This window comes from Drosophila kikkawai, chromosome 3L, assembly GCF_030179895.1.
Source record: "Drosophila kikkawai strain 14028-0561.14 chromosome 3L, DkikHiC1v2, whole genome shotgun sequence".
NCBI classification, from domain to species: domain Eukaryota; kingdom Metazoa; phylum Arthropoda; class Insecta; order Diptera; family Drosophilidae; genus Drosophila; species Drosophila kikkawai.
The window spans coordinates 28,200,978-28,217,516 of NC_091730.1; the positions used below are offsets into that span (position 1 = coordinate 28,200,978).

The 16,539-nt window shown below is 47.4% G+C and overlaps 2 protein-coding genes across 2 annotated transcripts; both read right to left on the minus strand.

Moving 5' to 3' along the window:
* Positions 1-2,405: 2,405 nt before the first annotated feature.
* On the minus strand, positions 2,406-3,587 carry LOC121502781 (uncharacterized). The gene has a single exon (XM_041776496.1). It carries the CDS (start codon positions 3,585-3,587, stop codon positions 2,406-2,408), a length of 1,182 nt encoding a protein of 393 aa, XP_041632430.1.
* Positions 3,588-14,613: 11,026 nt separating this feature from the next.
* Positions 14,614-15,237, minus strand: LOC138928397 (uncharacterized). Its single transcript, XM_070285468.1, has one exon. The coding sequence runs from the start codon at positions 15,235-15,237 to the stop codon at positions 14,614-14,616; it is 624 nt and encodes a 207-aa protein (XP_070141569.1).
* Positions 15,238-16,539: the final 1,302 nt, after the last annotated feature.

A 16,539-nucleotide genomic window follows, 5' to 3' on the forward strand; every position in this document is an offset into this window, starting at 1 on the left:
GTTAATGCTGGCCACCATACTAGTGAACCGTATGTGAGTATGGGTCTTACCACCGCTGTGTAAAGCCATATTATTATCCTGGGGTGGATGCCCCAGTTCTTTCCGAACATCTTCCTGCAGGAATAGAATGCTATGCTTGCTTTCTTGACTCTCTCGTTGATGTTTTGTTTCCATGACAGTTTCGCATCCAGTAGCACTCCCAGATACTTTGCCTGTTGTGATATCTCTAGTTCTATGCCATCTATCTTTGGCTTTGTGAAGCTAGTGACCTTAGTTCTTCTAGTGAAGAGCATTAGTTCCGTTTTACTAGGATTTATGCCCAATCCGCAGGCTTTTGCCCATGCATTGAGTTTAGTAAGTGCCCTTGTCATTAGTTCGCTGATGACGTCGGGGAATGGTCCTGAAGTGAGTAGGACTACGTCGTCTGCGTATGCTACCACTTTTACTCCTTCGCTATTTAGTGTTCTTAGTACGTCGTCCATGTTTATCAGCCAGAGCAGTGGGGACAGGACTCCCCCCTGAGGTGTGCCCCTCTTCACAAATCTTGTGTGATGAGTGCCACTCAGTTCGGCTGTTATCCTCCTGCTCGTCAGCATTGCGCCAATCCATGCCCTGATGCCTCCCTCTACTCCTATACCGTTGAGGGAACTCAGGATGGAATCCGCATTGACGTTGTTAAAGGCTCCTTCTATGTCCAGAAAGGTGGCCATGGCGTAGTTTTTGAAAAGTAGAGCCTTTTCTATGTATCGCACTACCTCGTGTAATGCTGTTTCCGTGGATCGGCCTTTCCTGTACGCATGTTGCGCATTGGAAAGGTTTTTCTCCGTTCTTTCTCTGATGTGGATATCAATGATCCGTTCCAGTGTTTTCATTAGGAAGGAGGTAAGGCTTATCGGCCTATAATCCTTGGCTTGGATGTGTCCCCTTCTTCCTGGTTTTGGTATGAAGACTACCCTCGCTTCCTTCCATGGAAGTGGTATGTGTGCTGTTTTAATGCATGCCTGGAAGATTACTTGCAGCCATTTTCCCGTGCTTGCTTTCGTTGTTTGTAGCATTGCCGGTATTACTCCGTCTGGACCCGGGCTTTTGTATTTGTCGAAGGAATCTATCGCCCAATGGATTCTTTCCATGGTGATGATCTCTTCTACTTGTAGCTGCTGGTCTGCCCCCTGGCTTTCCATTATTCTAGGTTCTTCTTTTTGGTTTCCTGGGAAATGCGTATTCAGCAGGATTTCCAGTGACTCTTCAGCCGACGTACTTCCTGTCCCGTCGGGTTTATTTATGAGCGTGGGGCTTGTGTGTCCTCTCGATAGGATTTTACTTAGCCTCGCCGTACCTTTGACTCCTTCAAGCGATTCGCAGTAGCTGCTCCAAGATTCCTTCTTGGCTACGTAGATTGCCTTTTTGTATTCTTTGTGTATTGCTTTGTACGGCTGCCAGTCTTTGGTTCCGTAACTTGTGTTGAAGGCTTTTCGAACTTTCTTTCTGAGCTCGCTTAGCTCTTTGTTCCACCATGGTGGGTATGTCTTCTTTGAGTATGTTAGTCTGCATGACTCTTTGTAGGCTTTGTTCAGGATATTTGTGAAGTCCTCTACTTCCTTGTCTATTCTCTCCGGGGTGGATCGAGTCTTGATCCTTCTGTCTTTGACCTTTGACTGTACAATCTTTCCGTATTTGTCCCAGTCAGTGTTACGAGGGTTTCGCTTCGGCGCCGTTTCGCATATCGGCATCACGAGTTCGAAGAATATGTATCTGTGGTCTGAAAACGAGTCTTGTGTAGAGACTCTCCAGTTTCTTACCTTATAATCGTTATGCTCCATTTGGAGGGTTATGTCTAGGACTTCTTCCCAGCCTTGAAATCCTTCCGTACTTGGAAAGATGAAGGTGGGCGTGTTTCCCTTGTTACAAATAGTGACGTCACGACATATAATACTATCGAAGAGAGACTCACCCCTTTCGTTTGTCTCCTTACTTCCCCACAGTGTGTGCCTTGCGTTGGCATCGCACCCGAGGATGAGCGTCGTCTTAGTCTCCTCGGCCCACTGCATCACCCTATTAAACGCTTCAGGTGGTGCAGGTTCGTCGTGGGCCATGTATCCGGAGGCTATTAGTATGGCATACCCCATCCGCCGCCTTAAATCTTGCCACTGCTAGATCTGAGTTGCTGAGGTTGGGGTAAAGAAGAGCATTAAGATTGTTTTTAACGATTATACCCGCCCTCGGCCCACCTGTCGAGTTTGTGTATAGTGTTGTGTATCCCTTTATGGCCATGCCAGAGATTTGTCCGTCCCTCGTCCATGGCTCTTGTATAAGGCCGATGTCGATGTCCTTCTCCCGGAGAAGGACCCCCAGATTAGCTGAAGCGTGGGAGCTGCGCTTCAGGTTTATCTGAACGACTGTCGGCATTAGATCGGGGTGGTGTTGGGGGTGTTGTCGTCGATCGCCAAATCGTCCAGCAGCTTATTGGCGTCCTCGACTTCATCTTCCAGGATGTCGTCCGGTTCGTCTAGGAAGACCTTCACCTTGGCTTTCCTGATGCCGTACCGGACCTTGTTGTCTGCTGCCTTCAGCTGTTCTAGGCAGCGCTGGTTGATTAAGAACAGATATGGCTGGCTGGACTTCATTTCTCTCTCAGCTCTGAGAATGGCCCAGTCCTCCATGTCGACTCCCTTATTCATTGCTCGCAGAGTCTTGAGCACCCTTTCATGGCTAGACAGCCCCTTGGGTAACCAGATGCGAGCTCTGGGTCTCCTTGGGATGTCCTTGGCGGGGACTAGCTTTATGCTAATCCCTTTCCATGCCTTGCTTAGACTGGCAACGCAATCCGCCAGGAAATCCCGCGAAAACTCGTCGTCGCACCTGATTACCCGGTGCCCCCTAACCATGTCTGAGGAGTCAAAGGAGGGTGACTGGCCCGTTGGCTCGGACAGTAATTTGTCGGTTACCATCTCCGCCAACTGGGTCTCGACCTCCTCCCATTTCTCCATCAGCAGGCGCCCATCGTCGTTGAGCTCGTCTATAAGTGCCATTGCGAGGCTGTCTCTGGCCACCTCGCTGAACTTTTTCGCCGGTTTGACGAACGTGGTCGGCCTCGGTGCTCCCTTAGCGTCCTTGGCCCTCTTTGGAGCGCTCTCACTCACCTCTTGTGAGCGGTTGCGCTTTGCTTGAGGAGGCAAAGACGTCTCTGGGTGCTCCTTCTCGTAGCGCTCGTATTCCTCGATCACTGCTAGAAATCTGGCTTTGTCTGCAGCGTCGCGCGGGTCGGCTTTGCCCTCCTTTTCATTCCTCGCTATTTTGGCGAGGATGAAATGGGCCTTGCTTGCCTGCGCCTTTCGTTGTTGGTGGGTCCTCGGTTTTGTCTTCCCGTGTTCACCGGTCGCTTTGGCTTGCCTTGCCGCCGCTTTAGTGTGCTTTGGTTGTGTCGTTTGAGGTGTGCTTGTCTTTACACCTCCCTCTGTATTGGACGGGGCTAGCGTCTCGTCGTCTGAGCGCAGTAGCTCCTCCTCGTCGAGTTCGCTTTCCGTCGATTTGTGGTGGGGTTTTACCTCCCCCACGAGGTCCGAAGCGGATTTTTTAGTTGTATTCATTTTCATAAACGCCCGCGTTGCTCGACAGGGCGAGCGCGGCGGGTCCGAGGGGTTCGGGGCATTGAAGGAAGGTCGACCGTGGCTTCGCCCCTAAGCCACGGCAAGGCTCGTTCCGACCCAGGGTTGCCCGGCCCTGGGAAGGCTCCGTTCGAACACAGCTGGTTTAACCCCTCAGCTGCGAACCTTATAGTCAGTGGGCACGGGTCGCTTTACACGCCTGACTTGAGGGGAGGTAGTTTTAAGACTTGCCCATGTCTCGGTAGGGATTGGGAGGCAGAGGATTATTAGGTGAGGGATTCACTGGAGGTGCCGCTCGCAGTACGTTTCCAGGAGGTACCACGCGGAGGACCTTCTCCCAAGAGAAGGTGGTGTCTATCAAACCGATATTCACCTACGAGTCGACTTGGTGTACCATTAGAGCCAAGGAATATTCATCAACAGTTGCCCTGTTGACTTTGCCTTGGATTGGTACACCCATACCACCCCCTTTGTTAACATAGCTCTGTTAACATTTAATTAGATATAAATAACATTTTAATTATTTTAGTTGGTATAAAATTGTTTATTTAACCTTATGTAGTTGCTTATCTCACGTCTAACTTAGTTCTGTCTTTAAGCTTTTTTAATAAATAAGAGAGACATTTTCGACTCCCCTTTCTGATTAAAATGAGCATATATGCGCTCATTTTCTGATCATAAATGACGCTGTCTTCGGGAGATAATGGACCCCTAGCCGCGACTCTTCTGGAAGAGTCGTTTCGGACTCCTCCTTCTGCCAAGAGGGGACACTTTTTCGAGTCATATTTGAATCGAAATTTGAACGTTTGCAAGTCATGTTTGTAGCAATAAGGGAATGATTTTTAAGTCCCATTTATAGTAATTAGGGACTCTTTTTAGAGTCATATTAGAAGTGAAATAAATTAATTATTCCATATTTTGTTGCTTTATTTTTTATTGGTATACATCTTTTTATATGAAATAATAATCATTCAAATTTAAAAAATAATATCACTAAAAACTTAAGTATTCCAATCGCCTTCTTCTTGATGCACGATCTTTGGCACACATTACCTATTCTCACTAAGCTTAGCAAGTTACTTAAACTGAGTTTAAAAATGCAGAACATAAGAGCAAACGATTCAAATTTAGCGAAAAGTACCGCTTAAAAAAGATAAACGAGATAAGACAGATATCACAATGCACGTAAAAGGGAGAGCGCGCGATTAGACTCTCCAAGTTCTCTGACCGAATGCAAAAAATAATCTCATTTCAATCATCTGGATGATCAATTTTCGATTTCTTTACAATTTTGTGTTGCTATTTTATAAATCGTATTTAAAGGTAATTTACGACTCTTTTTGGAAACATTTTCGAGTCATTTATTAGTCGCGCATAAGAGAAATCTTTTTTTTAATCATTTTGATGACTCGAAAGAGACACCTCAAGATGATTACGATCTTCCAAGTGCTTGCTGGGCATGCATGCATACGAGGGTGGGCTGATAAATAGTCGGCCTAACAAAGAAAAAATGTTGTTAAAAATTCATAAATATTTTATTCGATTAGTGTTTTCTATTAGCTGATTACTGTGAAAGTTTCATGCGGTTTTATCAACACTGGTAATTTTGGCGAGACTTTTGGCGCATTCACTTTTGCATTGTCGTCAACATGGATAAAATCGAATATCGTGCTGTCATAAGATTTCTGTTTTTAAACGAGAAGTCCAACGAAGATATTAAAAAGGAGTTACACAAAGTTTAACAAGAAAATATTGGACTGCTGAATTTAAACGCGGGCGGACAAGCATTTTTCACGATGATCGCCCGGGTCGTCCCAGAGAGTTGACAACACCAGAAATTGTGGATAATGTCCGTGGAATGATATTGGATGATCGCCGAATATAAGATTTCTGTTTTTAAACGAGAAGTCCAACGAAGTTATTAAAAAGGAGTTACACAAAGTTTAACAAGAAAATATTGGACTGCTGAATTTAAACGCGGGCGGACAAGCATTTTTCACGATGATCGCCCGGGTCGTCCCAGAGAGTTGACAACACCAGAAATTGTGGATAATGTCCGTGGAATGATATTGGATGATCGCCGAATCAAGCTGCGAGAGATTGCAAATGCTCTAAAAATTTCTCGGAAACGCGTTGGAAATATTTTACACGTATTTTTACACATGAGTCAGTTTTCGTCAAGATGGGTGCCGCGATTGCTCACAATGGAAAATAAACGCAACCGCTTGCACATTGCGAAGGAGAATTTGGCATTGCTTAACGCAAACAAAAACGAATTTTTTCGTCGTTTTGTGACTGTTGACGAAACCTGGATTCATCATCATACACAACGACAACGGCAATGGCAACGGTTTTCTGGGATGCCCGAGGTGTAATTCATGTGGATTATCTGGAAAAAGGCAGAACAATTACGGGAGAATACTATTTCAATCTCTTGGGACGATTTGATTTGGAGTTGAAGAAAAAAAGGCGCACATGGCGAAGAAGAAAGTTTTGTTTCACCAGGACAATGCTCCCGCTCACAAGAGCTTTGTCGCCATGTCCAAATTGTGTGAATTGCACTACGAAATTCTACCCCATCCACCCTATTCTCCAGATTTAGCACCCTGTGACTATTATTTATTTCCAAACTTAAAAAAATGGCTTGGGGTAAGAAATTTCAATCAAATGAACAGGTAGTCTGTGAAACAAACCCCTATTTTGAGGACCTGGACAAATCCTATTTTATGGAAGGTATTGGGAAACTGGAGGATCGGATCCAAGTGCATACGTCTAAAAGGAGATTATGTTGAAATATAAAAAAGAAAAATTAAAAAAAAAACGTATTTTCTTTGTAAAGCCGACTTTTTATCAGCATACCCTCGTATGGAAATATATGTGTATGTGTAGGGCTTTTATTGCACAGTGGAGCTTCGAGGAGTGGACTGTATTTAGATTGGCGGAATAGCACAAATTATGTTGAGAATAAAATTGGCACACAAAAAATATCACGGCAGCGGCGAACTGTTTGGCGAACATGGAACTCCCGAAACAATTACTTTCCGGATGCCTAATATTAAGTATGCCTTTATTTTCCTTCACCATACTATTTCACTTTGCCTTTTGGTTTTCGCGGAGATGCCAATATTTGACGCGCGAGTATGTGTGTATGTACACCGGATAAACGGAGGAACCGAGAATCGAATATCATATGGGAATATGGTGACACACACAAAGCAGAGACGGATAGAAAATTTCCACAAATTTAAGAGAATGGAAGAATGGAAATTCCTCAACTACCGTTGTGTCAGGAAAACTCGGATTTGGAGTCGACACGGAAAAACTTGCAGCAGAGTGAACGAAATTTAATGTTCGGACCACTGCTGAAGATCAGCAGAGAGGGGGGGAGACGGAATGCTCGTACTTATCTTTGGTGGAGAAAAAACGCCGAGAACTGCTGGTGGGGCAGAGTTGAAAAAATTCGGAATCCAAAAAATCCGTCTCAAAGGACCAAAATGTTGGGGGCGGCGCTTCTTTCCTGGTAATTTGGCTGGTTTAGTGGACGAGAAATTCCCACGGCGCAAGCGTAAATTAGGGTCGAAGTCCAAAAGAAAACAACGGGGGCGTCGTGGGAACATTCAGCATCAATTCGGTCAGCTTTATTTCGCTGCATACATAGTACTATGTTTTCTTAAGACCGCGCTCCCGCCCGCTTTACTTCGCTAAAGCGAGAGCGGGAGACCGGCAACGGCCGATCGGAGTATTCGGCAACGAAGCCCGAGGCCCGCGCTCGAGAGTGCGAGGAGGAGCCCCTCAACAAGAAAGTGCCCAGGCGTAAAAGCCAACAGGTCAGCGGGGTCTTCGGACATTGGCGCGATCGGACGCGAATTCAGGCATGCCTCGATCCTAGCTAGAAGCGTGGACAGTTCTTCGAAGGTGTATTTTCACGTGGCTGTAGACTTATAGAACAGGGTCTTGAAACTTTTAACGCCTGCCTCCCACAAGCCTCCCATATGGGGGGCTCCCGGCGGAATGAACTGCCAGAACAGCTGCTGGTGACTGTAAGCACCAATCACAGCCTCTTTGACAGCTTGTAGGAAGTCTCGGGAGAGAATGGTAGCCGCACTTACGAAGGTCTTCCCGTTGTCCGACTGAACCTGACGAGGGCATCCTCTTCGCGACACAAAACGAGCAAAAGCGCCGAGAAACTTCTCAGTCGTAAGGCCGGATGTGGGCTCTAAATGGATGGCCTTAGTGCAGACGCACACGAACACCAACATATACCCCTTTGTGATGAGGCAGCCACACCAGTATATGTTAAGGGACGCGAAAAGGTCGTCCGTTCTTGCGGTAAGTCTCCCATGAGTTGCGTTTGCAACTTCCTTTTGTGGATGACGCATATCTTGAAGGAATAGATGACGGATTTGACCATATTCCTCACCCTTGGGATTCAGAACGGATCAGACGGATCATCAGCTAGTTGCCACCGTGCAACGTTATGCAATGCGTAAATCGGACTAGGAGTCGAGACAGATGGCAGTCGTATGGAAGGATGACCGGATATAATTCGTCATATTGGAGAAGATCGGAGGCTGTGACACGGCCGCATGCTCTCATGAGCCCTTGGGAGTCAAGGAACGGGTTCAGGTTCTGAACCGGACTGGATGCTGGCACTGGCCGCTTATGGCTTAAGCAGCCAATTTCAAGGAAGGAGACGTTCGACCGCCGCGATTTCTGGAGCTGTCAGGTGATTCTCAACCGGAGACAAGAACTTTCGCGCGCGCTGAATGAAACGATGAACGTAAGTGCAGACTCGCATCGCCTTGTCGAGCGTCGAAAATCGGTCAAGAAGATCTTCAGGGGGAGCCTTCGCCATATGGACTCTGACGGCTCGCTTCTCGAGATAAGTCACGGGGGAGTCATCGCCTTGAATGGGCCACTCGCAGCGCGGTCTTTGCAGCCAGGCAGGACCATGCCACCAAAGCTGGCTGTCCGCACGGTCTTGAAGCCCTACCCCCCGGCTGGCAAGATCGGGTTATGCTCGGAGCGGACATGTGCCCATTTCTCCACCTCAGTGAATTGGGTAATCTTGGTCTCCCGATTGGCCATAAAAGTTGTCCAGTGACACGTCGGCCTATGCAAACAAGCGAGAACAATCGTAGAGTCAGTCCAACAGTACAGGGCGGACGCAGGCCCGGGCATCTTCGGGAGAATGGAGCTGGCCATTTCGGACAGTAGCAATGCCCCGCATAACTCGAGCCGCGGAAGCGACACCGTTTTGACTGGGATATCCATGCGGATATCCACCTGGCTTCGATCTTTGAGTCTGCCCCTGCGAGAACGTCGTCGACGTACATGAAATGACGGATAATCTGACTCGCCTGAGGATACCTTGACTCCTCGTCGTCGGCGAGCTTCTGCAGGACACGGATCGCTAGAAACGGGGCACAATTGGCTCCGAAGGTGACAGTCTTCAGCTCGTAGTCGCGGAGTTCCCCATTGGAATTGCGAAACAGGATGCACTGGAAAGGAGTATGCTTGGGGTCTTGTGAGGAGTCGTTTGACTCCCCACAAATACTGGGGGCGGTAATAACAACAGCCAAAACACCGGCTTGAACAGCGGCCACAGCAACAGCCGCCACGTCAACAACAACGGCGGGCATAGCCAACAGCAGTAGCGATAACAACAACAGCAGCCAGCGTAAATGACAACGGCCGCCAACGCTCCTGGAGAGCCGCAGCAGCTAGCAGCGAAATCAAAACAAACCGGCAAACGCTCCAAATTATTCTCATTTTGTAAAATATGTTCTGTAAATAATTTTTGGTATAATAATTAATCACTTCCCGCTTTGTAAACATTTAAGCTTTGTATATAATGCGATCAATGCACAAAAAAAACAGTGGCCAGCTTCGACGCGCGAGGCCAACAGCGACGGCGATCAGGAGTGCCCGATTCCAGCCACCGGCTGACGACAATCTAGGGGGAGATCAACCAGGCGATCTCGGAGCGAGTGTGCCCGGCCCAGGACCAGCGGCGGAGCACTTGGAGACATCGCGCGTGTGTGTGTGCGTGGAGTTTGAGACGGGTGAGTGATTAGGGTGAACCGCATTCTGGCCAGCGAGTATAACGTGCATTTAGAAATTTCTCGACGGCCAAGATGCGGTTGCACTTAGAGTAGGCTAGAAAACTTAACCTCAAACCCCTGCAAAGAAAAACTTTATAAATTAAGCCCAGAAATGAAAACTAAAGAAATCTGAGAATAAAAATGAAAACTGAAATTAATTAAATAAAACTTGAACATATATATATAAAATAAAACTCCCCTCGCTGTCGTCATGTCATTTGCCCTGACCTACGCCAACTGTTGTCAAACGAGACATGCAGAGAAAAAAAGGGGTGGACCCAACTTTCGCTAAAACTTCATTGAAATTTATAAATTAAAAATATTTCGCTCCGCACCGTTTTCTCCGCATGGTAAAAATCAATTGGAAATTTAATAAGGAAATATTTTATTACAAAGTCAAAAAGAGTGGACCTTATCTTCGCGGCAAATGTATTACAGGAAATTAAATTGAATATTCTTTAACGCAGTGCTGTGACCACGCGTTTACGATGAGAGGGTTTCAGGCATAGCTTTGCGGGGAAACAGGCGAGTCTTCCGCTTACCCTGGGAGAAATTAATAAATTCGAGAAAACTCTCTTACATACAATGTCGACCCAAATTTAAATATTTGCTCGTAGGGGACGACCCCAAATCACGCGGGCCATGTCTCACGTAAAATATAATGCCTAGATTTTAGGCCATAAATTCTGCCCTAGGAAGCGGTGGTCCCTAGAATCGACCCCTCTCTCGGTCTCCTTATAGCGACTGCTATAGGCCAGACCCAAAGCGCGCTCCCACCGATTATTTCGCTCTATTGCCAAGACCGGACAAGCCATTTCTCTGGCTTCGTATCCCGGTAACTGACAACTACCATCTCACGTCAGTTTACCGCACGTCAAATGCCTTTTGTCCCATTTCTTTATAAATTTTTCTGATAAAGAGGACCTGGACGAGACTGAGACCTATCCCAGCCTTAGAACTTCCTTATAGAATGGCGCCCGAGCAGGGACATGGGGTTTACAAATTTTAGACGTCGAAAATATGGCCTATAGACCCATTCGGATACGTCAATTTCGAAAAATTTTCGGTTCCGCCACTTAGAGGAAAATTTCTAAGTCGGAACGTATGGAGAGTCGGATGTCGAAGGACACCGAAATTTCTAGGGCAGAAAATACAGGAAAATATATATATATTTCGATAAGAATAGATACAGGGCATTTCATATAACCTCAAGGTAGGTAGGTAGGTAAAGTGGTGAGGCAGCCCTGGCCGCCTCCAATTGGAGCAGAGCTCCGTTTTGATCCACACCCTCGATTTGCTGTTGTCTGCGCCCTTCTTAGTACCAACCCGTGTCATTCAGGTAAGCTAGGATGGCCGCTACTGGCTGCCTCCCAACTTCTCCTAGTGACTCGAGTTGGTGTGCTCCGAAGTGTCGGGCTCTTTGTCTGTTGAGTGCCGGGCAGTGGCACAACAGGTGCTCTGGTGTCTCCTGCTCGCTTGGTTCCTTGCAGCTTCTGCATTGTGGGTTGTAGGGTAGACCCATCTTACAGGCTTGCGTGCCTATTGGCCAGTGGCCGGTGATGGTTGCCGCTATCCTCCTGATGTCCTTTTTGCTCTTGGAGATCAGTTCTGCGGTTCTCTTCCTATTGAATTCTGGCCAGCATAGTTTCGATCTTCTGTGCTCTGCCTTCGTCGACCATTCCTTGCTGGCTAGTTTTTTGAAATAGTCATGAATTTCCGTCTGGACTGAGTTCAGGGAGATCTGTATGTCTGTTGTTGATGAGTGTTCTTCTGACCCTTTTCTGGCCAGCTCGTCTCGCTTTCTCGTTTCCGTCTATGTCATTGTGTCCGGGTACCCAGGCTATTTGTACCCTGTTGTCTTCTGCTAGTCTGTTTAGTGCCCCTTTACATTTGGCCACTAGTTTTGAATTCGTCCGTGCTTGTGCGAGGGATTTGATCGCCGCCTGGCTGTCTGAGTATATCCTCACCTTGGTATTCCGGAGGCCTCGGTCTAGCGAAAGTTCGGCAGTTTTCAGTATCGCGAGAACCTCCGCCTGGAAAACCGTCGCTGACTCTGGGAGGTGGAAATATTCCTCCACCTTCCAGCTCTCGGCGTAGATTCCGGCCCCTACTCCGTCGCTCATCTTTGAGCCGTCGGTGTAGAGTGATACTTCGTCCGGTTCGGTTACTCTCCCTCTCTTCCAGTCTTCCCTTGTAAGGTATATAGTAGTGTATGTGTTACCGAATCGCAGTTCGGTTGTCATGTAGTCTGTGTCTACTGTCGTCCGATAGTTTATCTCGTTCAGAATCCTGCAGTGCCCGGTGTGGTAGTCTTTCCAGCTTTGGCTAGCCTTAAGTCGTACCGCACCTTGTGCTGCAGTGTTCCTGATGAAATGCTCTATCGGTATCATGTTCAGGATGGCGTTCAGCGCCGCCGCGGGGCATGATCTCAGTGCTCCTGTGGCTCCTGCGCATGCCGATCTCTGTATCCTTGTTAGTTTCTGTACGTTGTATGCCCTAGTTAATGCTGGCCACCATACTAGTGCTCCGTATGTGAGTATGGGTCTTACCACCGCTGTGTAAAGCCATATTATTATCCTGGGGTGGATGCCCCAGTTCTTTCCGAACATCTTCCTGCAGGAATAGAATGCTATGCTAGCTTTCTTGACTCTCTCGTTGATGTTTTGTTTCCATGACAGTTTCGCATCCAGTATCACTCCCAGATACTTTGCCTGCTGTGATATCTCTAGTTCTATGCCATCTATCTTTGGCTTTGTGAAGCTAGGGACCTTAGTTCTTCTAGTGAAGAGCATTAGTTCCGTTTTACTAGGATTTATGCCCAATCCGCAGGCTTTTGCCCATGTGTTGAGTTTCGTGAGTGCCCTTGTCATTAGTTCGCTGATGACGTCGGGGAATGGTCCTGAAGTGAGTAGAACTACGTCGTCTGCGTATGCTACTACTTTTACTCCTTCGCTATTTAGTGTTCTTAGTATGTCGTCCATGTTTATCAGCCAGAGCAGTGGGGACAGGACTCCCCCCTGAGGTATGCCCCTCTTCACAAATCTTGTGTGATGAGTACCACTCAGTTCGGCTGTTATCCTCCTGCTCGTCAGCATTGCGCCAATCCATGCCCTGATGCCTCCCTCTACTCCTATACCGTTGAGGGAACTCAGGATGGAATCCGCATTGACGTTATTAAAGGCTCCTTCTATGTCCAGAAAGGTGGCCATGGCGTAGTTTTTGAAAAGTAGAGCCTTTTCTATGTATCGCACTACCTCGTGTAATGCTGTTTCCGTGGATCGGCCTTTCCTGTACGCATGTTGCGCATTGGAAAGGTTTTTCTCCGTTCTTTCTCTGATGTGGATATCAATGATCCGTTCCAGTGTTTTCATTAGGAAGGAGGTAAGGCTTATCGGCCTATAATCCTTGGCTTGGATGTGTCCCCTTCTTCCTGGTTTTGGTATGAAGACTACCCTCGCTTCCTTCCATGGAAGTGGTATGTGTGCTGTTTTAATGCATGCCTGGAAGATTACTTGCAGCCATTTTCCCGTGCTTGCTTTCGTTGTTTGTAGCATTGCCGGTATTACTCCGTCTGGACCCGGGCTTTTGTATTTGTCGAAGGAATCTATCGCCCAATGGATTCTTTCCATGGTGATGATCTCTTCTACTTGTAGCTGCTGGTCTGCCCCCTGGCTTTCCATTATTCTAGGTTCTTCTTTTTGGTTTCCTGGGAAATGCGTATTCAGCAGGATTTCCAGTGACTCTTCAGCCGACGTACTTCCTGTCCCGTCGGGTTTATTTATGAGCGTGGGGCTTGTGTGTCCTCTCGATAGGATTTTACTTAGCCTCGCCGTACCTTTGACTCCTTCAAGCAATTCGCAGTAGCTGCTCCAAGATTCCTTCTTGGCTACGTAGATTGCCTTTTTGTATTCTTTGTGTATTGCTTTGTACGGCTGCCAGTCTTTGGTTCCGTAACTTGTGTTGAAGGCTTTTCGAACTTTCTTTCTGAGCTCGCTTAGCTCTTTGTTCCACCATGGTGGGTATGTCTTCTTTGAGTATGTTAGTCTGCATGACTCTTTGTAGGCTTTGTTCAGGATATTTGTGAAGCCCTCTACTTCCTTGTCTATTCTCTCCGGGGTGGATCGAGTCTTGATCCTTCTGTCTTTGACCTTTGACTGTACAATCTTTCCGTATTTGTCCCAGTCAGTGTTACGAGGGTTTCGCTTCGGCGCCGTTTCGCATATCGGCATCACGAGTTCGAAGAATATGTATCTGTGGTCTGAAAACGAGTCTTGTGTAGAGACTCTCCAGTTTCTTACCTTATAATCGTTATGCTCCATTTGGAGGGTTATGTCTAGGACTTCTTCCCAGCCTTGAAATCCTTCCGTACTTGGAAAGATGAAGGTGGGCGTGTTTCCCTTGTTACAAATAGTGACGTCACGACATATAATACTATCGAAGAGAGACTCACCCCTTTCGTTTGTCTCCTTACTTCCCCACAGTGTGTGCCTTGCGTTGGCATCGCACCCGAGGATGAGCGTCGTCTTAGTCTCCTCGGCCCACTGCATCACCCTATTAAACGCTTCAGGTGGTGCAGGTTCGTCGTGGGCCATGTATCCGGAGGCTATTAGTATGGCATACCCCATCCGCCGCCTTAAATCTTGCCACTGCTAGATCTGAGTTGCTGAGGTTGGGGTAAAGAAGAGCATTAAGATTGTTTTTAACGATTATACCCGCCCTCGGCCCACCTGTCGAGTTTGTGTATAGTGTTGTGTATCCCTTTATGGCCATGCCAGAGATTCGTCCGTCTCTAGTCCATGGCTCTTGTATAAGGCCGATGTCGATGTCCTTCTCCCGGAGAAGGACCCCCAGATTAGCTGAAGCGTGGGAGCTGCGCTTCAGGTTTATCTGCACGACCGTCGGCATTAGATTGGGGTGGTGTTGGGGGAGCTGTCGTCGATCGCCAAGTCGTCCAGCAGCTTGTTGGCGTCCTCGACTTCGTCTTCTAGTATATCGTCCGGTTCGTCCAGGAAGACCTTCACCTTGGCTTTCCTGATGCCGTACCGGACCTTGTTGTCTGCTGCCTTCAGCTGTTCTAGGCAGCGCTGATTGATGAGGAACAGATATGGCTGGCTGGTCTTCATTTCTCGTTCGGCTTTGAGAATGGCCCAGTTCTCCATGTCGACTCCCTTGTTTATTGCTCGCAGAGTCTTGATCACCCTTTCATGGCTAGACAGCCCCTTGGGTAACCAGATGCGAGCTCTGGGCCTCCTTGGGATGTCCCTGGCGGGGACCAGCTTAATGCTAATCCCCTTCCATGCCTTGCCTAGTCTGGCAACGCAATCCGCCAGGAAGTCCCTCGAGAACTCGTCGTCGCATCTGATCACCCGGTGCCCCCTAACCATGTCCGAGGAGTCAAAGGAGGGTGACTGGCCCGTTGGCTCGGACAGTAGTTTGTCAGTTACCATCTCTGCCAACTGGGTCTCGACCTCCTTCCATTTCTCCATCAGAAGGCGTCCGTCGTCGTTGAGCTCATCAACAAGTGCCATAGCGAGGCTATCTCGGGCCACCTCGCTGAATTTCTTCGCCGTCTTGACAAAAGTTGTCGGTCTTGGGGCGCCCTTCGCGTCTTTGGCTCTCTTTGGAGCGCTCTCACTCACTTCTTGTGAGCGGTTGCGCTTCGTTTGGGGAGGCAAAAGCGTTTCTGGGTGCTCCTTTTCGAATCGCTCATATTCCTCGATCACTGCGAGGTACCTGGCTTTGTCTGCTAGGTCGCGCGGATCGGCTTTGCCCTCCTTTTCGTTCCTTGCTATTTTAGCGAGGATGAAATGGGCCTTGCTAGCTTGCGCCTTTCTTTGTTGGTGGGTCCACGGTTTTGACTTCCCGTGTTCGCCTGTCGCTTTGGCTTGGCTTGCCGCTGCTTTACTTGTTGTTGGTTGTGCCTCAAAGTTGAAAAAGAAAAACTTTGAATTTTCGCGAGGCACATGGTAAAAATCGGGAGAACTTAACCAAAAAGTATACCCACTCTAATAAACTCGTGGCACACGCAGCGAAAATTTTATAACTCAGTCGCGAAAAGATCATAACCTAAAACGAGAGGTTATCCGATCACGTGACCAGGGGAAAAAAAAAATGTGAAGAAACACACGTGAGCCAAGAAATAGAACCGAGCAGAGAAAGCAAAGAAAAAAAAAGAGAGAGAGCGAGAGCGAAAAAGCCCTCTAGGTAGCCAAGTCAGGTCGCGAGAATTTCAAAAGCACGAGGTAGGGAAAAGCTAACACAAATTCCCCACAGCGCAGCCATTTTGTTTTCGGCTTTCACCCTAATCGTCGTCTCCCTCACACCAGCAAGAGTCAATCGAGTACAGTCAACGGGAGCACATCGTTTTCTCTTCTCTTTCAACCGTCGTCAAGTCAACGCGTACAGTCGCAGTTTTTCAACAGGAACCAACAATCATCGTCGTGAAAATTTTACCAAGTCTCGATCACCGTCGAATAAAATTCCAAGCATCGTAGAATAAACTTTGAATCACCATCGAATAAAATTTACCTCGCCGTCGAATAATTTAAGTCATCATCGTGGAAATTTTACAAGCTTGCATCGCCGTCGAAGAAAATTTAAATCATCGTCGAGGAGAGCTGCAGAATTAAATCGCCGTTTTATACCAAATTTGGGTTCAACCTAGTTGCACGTGGGCATTGAGTAAATTCTCGTGGCAAATAAAAACCAATATTTCACTGAAGATTTTTCAACCAGTTCAAACGTCGCTTGACCCTCGCCTGAAATTTTTCTCTCGACCTATCGAAATTTTTCTTGTCGTTTGCCATTTGACTAATTATCTCACAGCAATA